This window comes from Apium graveolens, chromosome 7 (genome assembly GCF_009905375.1).
Source record: "Apium graveolens cultivar Ventura chromosome 7, ASM990537v1, whole genome shotgun sequence".
NCBI lineage: Eukaryota > Viridiplantae > Streptophyta > Magnoliopsida > Apiales > Apiaceae > Apium > Apium graveolens.
Window position 1 is genome coordinate 253077027 of NC_133653.1, and position 10064 is coordinate 253087090.

A 10064-nucleotide genomic window follows, 5' to 3' on the forward strand; every position below is an offset into this window, starting at 1 on the left:
ATCCGTCGGCTCATCCCGCAAATGCACGCTACCTTTGCCCTTACCCTTGTCCTTGGCCTTGCCCTTGGCCTTGCCCTTGCCCTTTGTAGTACTAGTGGCTTGGGCCTTGCCCTTGCCCTTGTCCTTCTTCCCCTTATCCTTCTCAACATCCTTTCCCTTCCCTTTCCTCGCCATTGCCAAAACAACGAGGCTAATCATCATCAACGTCAACAACCAAGCAAAAATATCCTAAAATAAACAATAAGAATATATTAACCAATATGTATTTAAAATCACATTACATCAAAATGTATTTAAAATCACATTACATCAAAATGCATTTAAAATCACTTAGAGATACATATAAATTCACATATTAACGATACATTTAAAATCACATAAAAATACTTATAAAATCACATAAAATGCATATTAAATCACATTACATATAAAACATATGCTAGTAAATCACATTACATGATTATGATTTTCAATCACATAAAAAAGCATTTAAAATCACATAAAATGCATATAAAATGCATATAAACGTATCCATTTCACAAATTAATGATAAAAATAAACACAACTAATTAGAGCATTGTTTAATTATGCAAATTAAACCATTAAATCAACTTAATCTATATATACAACAAATTAAAGTTCCAAACTCACATATAAAGTACAATATTTATCCATTTTCGAGTACGGATCATGTTTACAAGAGAAAACCCTACAAATTAACCCTAAACATACATTTATACTTCTACTTAAACGTAAACAAATCGACAAAAAATCTAAAATTTATACTTATACATATAATCAACAAATTGACAAAACCAACGAATCTTTTACATGTAAAATTTTATATGAAAACTGAAAAATCATATGAACTTCAATTGGAAGTGAAAAAATTCAATTTAAGTGAGAATTATCCATTTCGAGTACTTTTATGTGTTAACGAGAGCAAACGCCTAAAAATTAACCCTAAAAATACATTAATACTTCTAAAAAGAGTAAACAAATCGACGAAACACCCAAAAATTATGACTTTAACCTATATTCAACAAATTGACATAACCGACGAATGTTTTACATGCAAAACTTTACATAAAAACTGAAAAATCAATGAAGTTTGATTTGAAATGAAACACATCAATTTAAGTGAGAATAATATTTTAACAAACACAAAAAACATATAATTAACTTCGAATCATATATATAAACACAAAAAATACATACACATACACACATATATGCAATCGAGTAAAAAAATAGCTTAATCGTAAGAAAATCTTACATCGAGAGTGAAACCGGAGGCAATGAGAGATGATTTGGGGCTCCTTCGTGAATTAAACGCCATTGAATCGAAGTATTTTAGTGAAGTTTTGAGTGTAATAGAGAGATGGAGAGAATAGAGAGATAGAGAAAGAAATAGAGAAAAGAAAAAAGTGAATCATTTTTTATTTATAACAGACTTAAAACCGACCGCCTGGTCCTTAAAACCGACCACCTGGCCGGTCGGTTTTAACCTTGAACCCTGTGCAGCATGCAAAACGGTGTCGTTTTGCTCAAAGTGGGTTTTTTAATTTTTCACAAAAAAAAACCGTATTTTTTTTGGTGGTCGGTTATGATCCAAAGTGGTCGGTTTTATACAATTTAATTTTTTTAATTATTTTTTAATTTTAGGGTTTAGGGATTAAAAACCCCTAAATTTAAAAAAAATCTTATAAAAACATGATCATTATTATTTAAATAGCTTAATTTTTGGTGCATTTGCTCGTTTTTACCGCGTCGGTCCATCCGTACGGTTCGATCATGTGTATTTCATAATTTTTATTTTTTATTAATTATTTCACTTTTTTAATCAAAATTTCTAATTTTCTTATAAAAACGTATTTGTGATCGTTCAAATGTGCTAATTTTTTGTGGATTAACATATTTTGACATGAAGTTAACATCCGTACGGTTCGATAGTTAAAAATAAATTTTAAAATTATACTTATAGTATCGAATGGTATGTTCAACTTATTCTGTCTACAGAATGCCGACATACTTACTGAAATAATTATATTCCATCTGATTTTGATTATAATATTTTTTAAATAGCCTAATTTTTGGTACATTTGTTCATTTTCACCGCGTCAGTCCATCCATACGGTTCGATCATGTATATTTTATATTTTTCATTTTTTTTAATTTTTAATTAAATTTGCTAATTTACTTATAAAAACGTAATGGTACTCGTTAAAATGTGCTATTTTTTTGTGCATAAACATATTTTGACATGAATTTAACATATGTACGGTTTGATCGTTAAATATACCTTTTAAAATTATACTTTTCACATCGAATTCATTTTTTTTAATTTTTAATTAAATTTATTAATTTACTTATAAAAACGTAATTCTACTCGTTCAAAAGTGCTAATTTTTTGTGCATAAGCATATTTTGACATGAAGTTAACATCCGTACGGTTCGATCATTGAATATAAATATTAAAAATGTACTTTGACCAAGACTGCTAAAACCGACCGAGGTCAAATGTGCAAAGTGGTCGATTTTATTTTAGAAGTCAATTTAATTCTTATAACCGACCACCTTAAAACCAACCGACCCTTTAAGGAGACGGTCGGTTTTATCAAGAAGGTGGTCGGTTTTAGGCAAGGAGACGGTCTGTTTTCTGGGAAATATTATGGTCAAATATTATGATTTTTTGGCCCTAACTAGACGTAAACGCATAAAAATTTAGCATTAAAACCAAAAATTCACAAACCCATTAAAAATTTAATATAACTTATAAAGTATCCTAATCATTACAAAATTTACTTAAAATCATCTTTAAAATATAAATGACGTTATTCAGAATCGTCAAAACCATCATCATCTTCGTCATCATCATCATTCTCATTGTCACCTTCACTTATTTCTTCTTCTCCTTCATTTTCATCTTCGTCATCCTTCAAATCATCTTCTTCGTCTTCTTTTTCTTCTTCTTCACGCCGAATAAACGGTATTTGTCCATATTGTGCAAAATCGACAAAGAGGGAAAACGAGGTCGATGCATTAGATCTATCTTCCTGAAAAGCGTCCTCCATATCATTTTGCGCAACGATAGATTCATCAATTGGACGACTTTTAGATTTGACCACCGTATATATTTTTGCTTTTGGATCCAATACACTAGGAGCATAATATACTTGTGAGGCTTGATTAGCTAAAATAAAAATCTCATTTGACTTCAATCTTGAAGTCATATCAATTGTAATCACACGATTCTTATCAATCCTCACACCATTACCAACACTATCAAACCATATACATCTGAACAAATATACATGATTGCATCCTTGATAAATAAGTCTAATAATTTCTTATAGTTGACCATAATAATCAAGATTATTTCCGTGCAAATTTCCTTTACAACAATACCAGAACCGGATGCAGATTTTGTTGAAAATTTATATCCATTAACTTGACAAGTCTCAAAAGTCATAACTTTTAATACCGGCCCTTCAAGTAAGTCCCTAAAATGAGGTCCTTCCACCTCATCTTTATCAACCTAAAAATAATTCAAATCGATGAGACGTTGTAATTATAAGAATTTAAAACAAAAACAAATCATGCAAATTAAAAATAGATAAATACCTTTTGTTTAAACCAAGTTTTAAATCAACTTTTGACAATACGATCTAAATCTTGAGGTGTTGTTTCCGGGCGTTGCCGCATAATACGATCTTGGTACTTCCTAAAATATAAACAGAAATTAACAAAAATCATGCATGTGCCATTAACAAAAATTATTACGCATATTTTTTAAAGTAAGATTTTGGTACCTTAGATAAGGTTGAACTTCAGGAGAGTTTAAAAGAACATATTCTTCCGCTAACTCTCGTTCATCATCACTCATGTATCGAGTTCCTTCATTTTCAAGAGATTGAATTGGATATTTGAACACTTTTAAATTCTCGGAATTTTGCACATCAAACAAAACCTCGTTACGACGTACCTTATTATGGATCATGTCAGAGGCAAAATAAAAGGAACAAATATTAAGAATCTCCTCCTCCATATATCGTTCGGCAATTGACCCCTCAACCCTTGCTTTATTACCGACTTTTTATTTTAATTTGCCCAACAAACGCTCAATCGGATACATCCAATGCCAATAAGCAGGTCCAGCAAGTCTAATTTCTTCGGCTAAATGTACAACCAAGTGTTCCATCGAATCAAACCAACTTTGAGGAAAAATCATTTCCAACAAACACAACGCTTTGATAACCGATTTTTCCATTATTTCCAAGTCGGTTTTTGTAACCATGGATGAACATAAATCTTGGAAAAAGTTAGAAATTATCGTCATTGCATCGGCAATAGGCGCCGGTAGAAGTTCACGAATTGCGAGAGGAAATAATTTTTGAAGAAAAATGTGACAATCGTATGATTTGAATCCATAAAATATACACTCCTCAACATTGCAACAACGTGATATATTTGAGGAATAACCATCCGGAAGTTTTAGTGAACTAATCCATTCACACAAAAGTTTACGTTATTTTCTAGTAAGGGAATAAGGTGCTTTAGGTGACTTTCCTTTCTCATCGATCCACAAATGTGGTAACACCCCAAAATGATTGCAATCCGCTCTTGCTTTTTTATGATCTTTTGACTTTGCCGCATTGACAATAGTAAAAAAAATGTTTTCAAAAACATTTTTTTCGTATGCATGATGTCAATTGAATATCGTAAACTATGTGATGACCAATAAGGGAGTTCGTAAAAGATTGGGACATGAGTCCAATGTTGCTCTTCCCCGTATCCGACACTCTTTGCCTTCGAATTAGTCTTTCCGGGTGGTGGAAAACTAAACCATCAAGTAATTCCTTAACACCCTCACCGGAAAAATGACCACGAAACAATCTTCTTTCTTCGTTATCAAACAAATTACTTTTTTGACGGAGTGGATCATTTGATTCAAGGAATATTCGGTTCGTGCCATAGAAACTACATTTTCCACAATATTTTAATTGAAACCCTTGCACGCTTCCAAGACACACTTGACATCCCATCTTTCCTTTGCCCGACCACCCACTTATCATACTCATAGCGGGATAGTCACTAATTGTCCACATAATAGCCGCTCTTATTGTAAAATTTTGTTTCAAAGATTGGTCGTATGTCTTCACCCCGGTATTCCACAATATCTTCAATTCATCGATGAGAGACCTTAGACAAATGTTAATATCTGTTACAATACTATTTGGACCCGAAATTATATCGGTCATGAACATATTAGGCTTTTTCATACAAATCGATGGTGGAAGATTGTAGACAACTATCACCACGGGCCACACACTATATGTTTTTTTCCCGGAAGGGCCAAAAGGGTTGAAACCATCGATCGCAAGACCGAGCCTTATGTTACGAATCTCTTGAGCAAATAAAGGATACCTACGGTCAAAATTTTTCCACTCTTCTCCATCCGCGGGATGACTTATTTCTCCATCTTTCACATCTCTATTTTTGTACCATCTCATATGATCGGATGTATGTGCCGACATATATAAGCGTTGTAATCGAGGGATCAAAGGAAAGTGTCTTAAGATTTTTTTGCTATTTTTTTACCATCTTTCCTAGAAACATCCCGATAACGGTCTTCACCACATATATCACACACAACTTTATCCTTGTCATCTTCATAAAATAACATACAATCATTCTCACATAAATCAATTTTTTCATATTCAACCCTCAAATCCTTCATAATTTTTTTCATTGCATAATAACTTTCGGGTAATGTATGTTTTTTTGGTAACACATCCTTAAGAAGTTTAAGCAAACTATCAAAAGCTTTATTACTACAATGCGAGTTATTTTTGAATTCCAATAATTTGGTCGTAAAGCTTAATCTTGTGTACTTTGTATTGCCGGGATAAATAGATGCTACATTTTCAACAATAACCTCGTACAATTTTTTAGCACTATCATTTGGAGCTTCTTCTACATTCATAGTTCCCGTATCCGTAGTTTCATAAAATTGATAATTTTCACCGGCTAAATCATGTAACATTGCATTCAAATCTATCGGTTCTTCTACTCTCGAAGGTTCCCGAACACAATAACGGTGATGTGATGTTCGACTACGTTTTCTTCCTATTTTTTCACCGTGCGACGTCCACACGGTATAACCCTCAAGCATCCCTTTAGCGAGCAAATGAAATCTAACATCATCTAACTTTAACCAATTCAAATTTTTACAACGTTTACACGGACACTTCATTGTACCATCTTCCATTCCATTTTCGCTAGCAAATTTTAAAAAAATTTCTACACCAATTCTATATTCTGGGGTCAATGAAATTTTATCGCTTTGCAATTGATTACCTATCCAACTTCGATCAATGGTTTCCATCTACAATAATATTTTTTAAAATTAAAAAAAACATATTTAACAAATAATTTATCATTAATCTAATAATTATTCATGTATTTCATAAAACCCACACACGCACACTATAATTACAATAAATGAAACTAACTTACAAATTATCTACTACCAAATTTTAATTCTCATAAAAAACATTATATAAAAAAAATAAAAATATTAAATACATATAACAACATTTAATAAATACACCAACATAAACACACACACATTATTACAAAATATGGAAAGAACTTATAATTTTCTGAAACTCCTCCACTTCAATCCTCTGTTTTTTTAATTTTTTGCCCAAAATCAAGAAATGAGGGATATAACAAAAAAATTAAAAAAAATAGATTAAAACCGACCATCAGCGGTCGGTTTTAGGCAGAAGAATAAAACGACACTGTTTTCTCTTTAACGGGTACTTTTTTTTTACTTTAAATTAATTTTTTATTATTCTACAAAACCGACCACCATATATGGTCAGTTTTAACCTGCAGAATTTGTGGATATAACCGACCACATGTAGGTGGTCGGTTTTAAAAGTGATACATCAGCAAAACGGTGTCGTTTTTTTTAGTAAAACCGACCACCTGTCTATGGTCGGTTTTATGTGTGTCACATCATCGATACGGTGTCGTTTGGTTGGCATATAACCGATCACTGACGTCGGTCGATTTTAAGGTGACCAAATCGATGTCGATCGGTTATGTCCGGTCGGTTTTACTATGTTTCATGTAGTGTAAAGACCTCATATTTTATGGAAATTTTTTAACGGGAGGAACTCATACAAGGTCAAATCGAATGTAATGAAAATCTAAAAAATATTAAATGTAATAATAATAAAATAACAAGGATTGAACGGGGATCACTGTGACTAAGCAACAGCTTGCATCCAGTACGTTTGAGTCCTTACGAAGAATCATCACCTCTGGCATCGAAACCCTTGCGTTCGTAGGACATCCGGGAATAAGAAACCGCGTGCCTTACGGAAAGGACGCCTTTCATATCTTGGATGGACAAAATGGGAATACAGGACAGATCTTCCCTATTCTCGCTGGCAAGGAAAGGCAAGGGCATATCTTTCATATCATCGCTGGCATCGAAACCCTTGTGTTCCGTTGACAACTTGGAAAGCACGGGCGGAGCTTTCATATTATCTCTGGATGTAATGGTACATTCGTCCCCAGTATACTCATAATCCACACTCAATGAAATGGAATCATTTGTCTTGTTTTGTTTATCACCCCTAATAAAAAAGTACAAGAGCAGTTTATTGAATAAAGAGAGCAGTTTTTCTATATAACCCCTGATAGGGAAGAGTTGGCCTTGCTGGTAGACGACGGGAGGTGGTGAAGTAGTTTCTTCCTTCAAGATGTCCTCATCCGCAGGAAATGATTTGGTATAATACTCGTCAAGTACTAACTCTTCTTGCTTCCCTTTAGTTTCATTTTCAAGTACTCCTATCATAATTATTTGACAATTATTTTGGTAGTTCATTAACATAAAAATAGCGGAACATTGAAAGACTAGCAGATCAAGTACATGTAACAATTCAAAAACAATATGCTTAAATAATACATGCATCATAAAGTATACATACCAGGTAAACCAGCAGGCTCAATTTGGGTTTCAGTTAGTTGCTCATCCTCGCTGATCAACGTCGTCATTTTGCTAAGAAACCTCACGGGTTAATTGACTGTATTTAATTCAAATTTCTTTAAGTTGATTGGATTTGTGCACTTGAACAGTTGAGTTCATTCCTTTTATATGCGTGTGTGAGTAAATAAGGGCACGTACCAAACTTTGGGTTCATTTCCGCTTTTTGTTACAACCGTAGCTAGGCAGATAATTTAGCAAATGTATTCTTAATTACGCGCATTTAACAAATACTACTATAGGTCATCGCTTCACGTTCTCACTAATAACATGTTTTACTGACTTGTTTTATTTACTCCCTCCGTCCCAATTTATCTGTCATGTGTGACTTTTTGCGGTCAAATTGACCCAACTTTAACTGAAAATTGCACATGGTACATTATCATAATATTTATAAAAATTATATCATTAGAAAGTATGTTAAATCTACTTTAATATATATTTTTCAGTTTTTCAAAATAATGAAATAATTAGTTTATATTTATAATCAAAATTAAGTCAATTTGACCATCAAAAGTCAAACAAGACAGATAAATTGGGACGGAGGGAGTACATGTTTTACACTAGAGCACCTTTGAGAGCTAAGAGCATCATCCGTTGACCCATGTATACATAAACTAGCGCAAAAACCCGTGCAGGGCACAGATCTGTTTATAAATTAAAATAATTTCTCAAACGTACCGAGATATATATTAAAATAATTTTGTAATTATAATTCTTCAAATTTAATTTAATTTAATTTTTTATAGTAATTTTTAAGATATTTTTTTAATTTTGATAAGAACATGAACGTATATAAACCTGTATGATTTTAACAAATTGCCGCATAATTATTAGACATTAAATTGGGTTAATATTGAGGAGTATATGGTGAAAATATGATGCAATCTTATTAGTATTGGGTAAAGATCAAGCTTAAGGTTCTCTTACGTTTTCTTTTTATACAAAAATTTATAATTACGTATGTAAGTCATTTCACAATGAAGAACATTCATATTAGTATTGTGTAAAGATCAAGCGTGAGGTTCCCTTACTTTTCCTTTTAGTACATAAAATCTATGATTACATATGTGGGGCATTTGTGATATCCCGTATTTTCAGAATTATTATTATTATTATTTGAATATGTTTATGTGATTTTCTGATTTAGAAAGAATAAAATGGTGGATATTTTATTCCTATTTGACGAGTTTGTGTTATTAAATGGTAATGTGCTAATTGTTGAGTGTTATATCGATTCTTGTTAATTTCTGAAAATATTTGCTTAAATGTTTTATTTTCAAAAGTTATTTGAAAGCCGATTTTATTGATATCGGTAAATTGAGTTCGTTTAGTAATATTGGGGATTGAATGGATATTTTGTCTGCTATGTGTTATATGTAATATTAATCGTGTGGGACTCAGTTGTGATTGAGGATTATTTGTATTATTAATTACTGAGTCGTATCGTTTTGTTTTTGTTTTTAAAAGTGATTTTATTGAAAATTTAATTTCATAAATATTTAAATTATCTTAAAATTATTTTTATGATTTTATAATTACAATAATTATTTTTGGGATTTTATAAAATTTAGAAATCAATATTTCATCAATTATTTAGCCCTTTATGATTTTCTGATTTCATTTATTTGTAAAATCCGTATTTAATTCCAAAATTCTTCAAAAATTACGAAACTCATATTTATTTAAGTTTGGAATATTCTGAGAATTTTAAAATTATTCTGGGAATTTTTAGGATTAATTTTACCCGCGCGTTGAATCGTTTAATTGCTAAAAGCGGGTATAAATTGTGTTTCAAAAATTGTTTTAAAATTTCGAAATTTATGTTTTTATAAACTTCGGGTTATTTTTAATATTTTAAGACTATTTTCGTAATTTTCTGAATTTGTTTCAAGTGCAGCTCGGTTCATTAATTGTAAAATGCGGGTATAACGCGCAAGTCAAAAATGCTTTAAAAATTATGAAAATTTTATTTTATTAGTTTTTAATTATTCCGAGAATT

At 31.5% G+C, this 10064-nt stretch overlaps 1 protein-coding gene across 1 annotated transcript; it reads right to left on the minus strand.

Annotated features, from left to right (window-relative positions):
• Positions 1-7116: 7116 nt before the first annotated feature.
• Positions 7117-8246, minus strand: LOC141672735 (uncharacterized). Its single transcript, XM_074479389.1, has 2 exons — positions 8007-8246; positions 7117-7866 (listed from the first exon to the last, which is right to left on the minus strand). Exons 1-2 carry the CDS (start codon positions 8071-8073, stop codon positions 7316-7318), a joined length of 618 nt encoding a protein of 205 aa, XP_074335490.1. The 5' UTR covers positions 8074-8246; the 3' UTR covers positions 7117-7315.
• Between the last annotated feature and the right edge of the window lie 1818 nt (positions 8247-10064).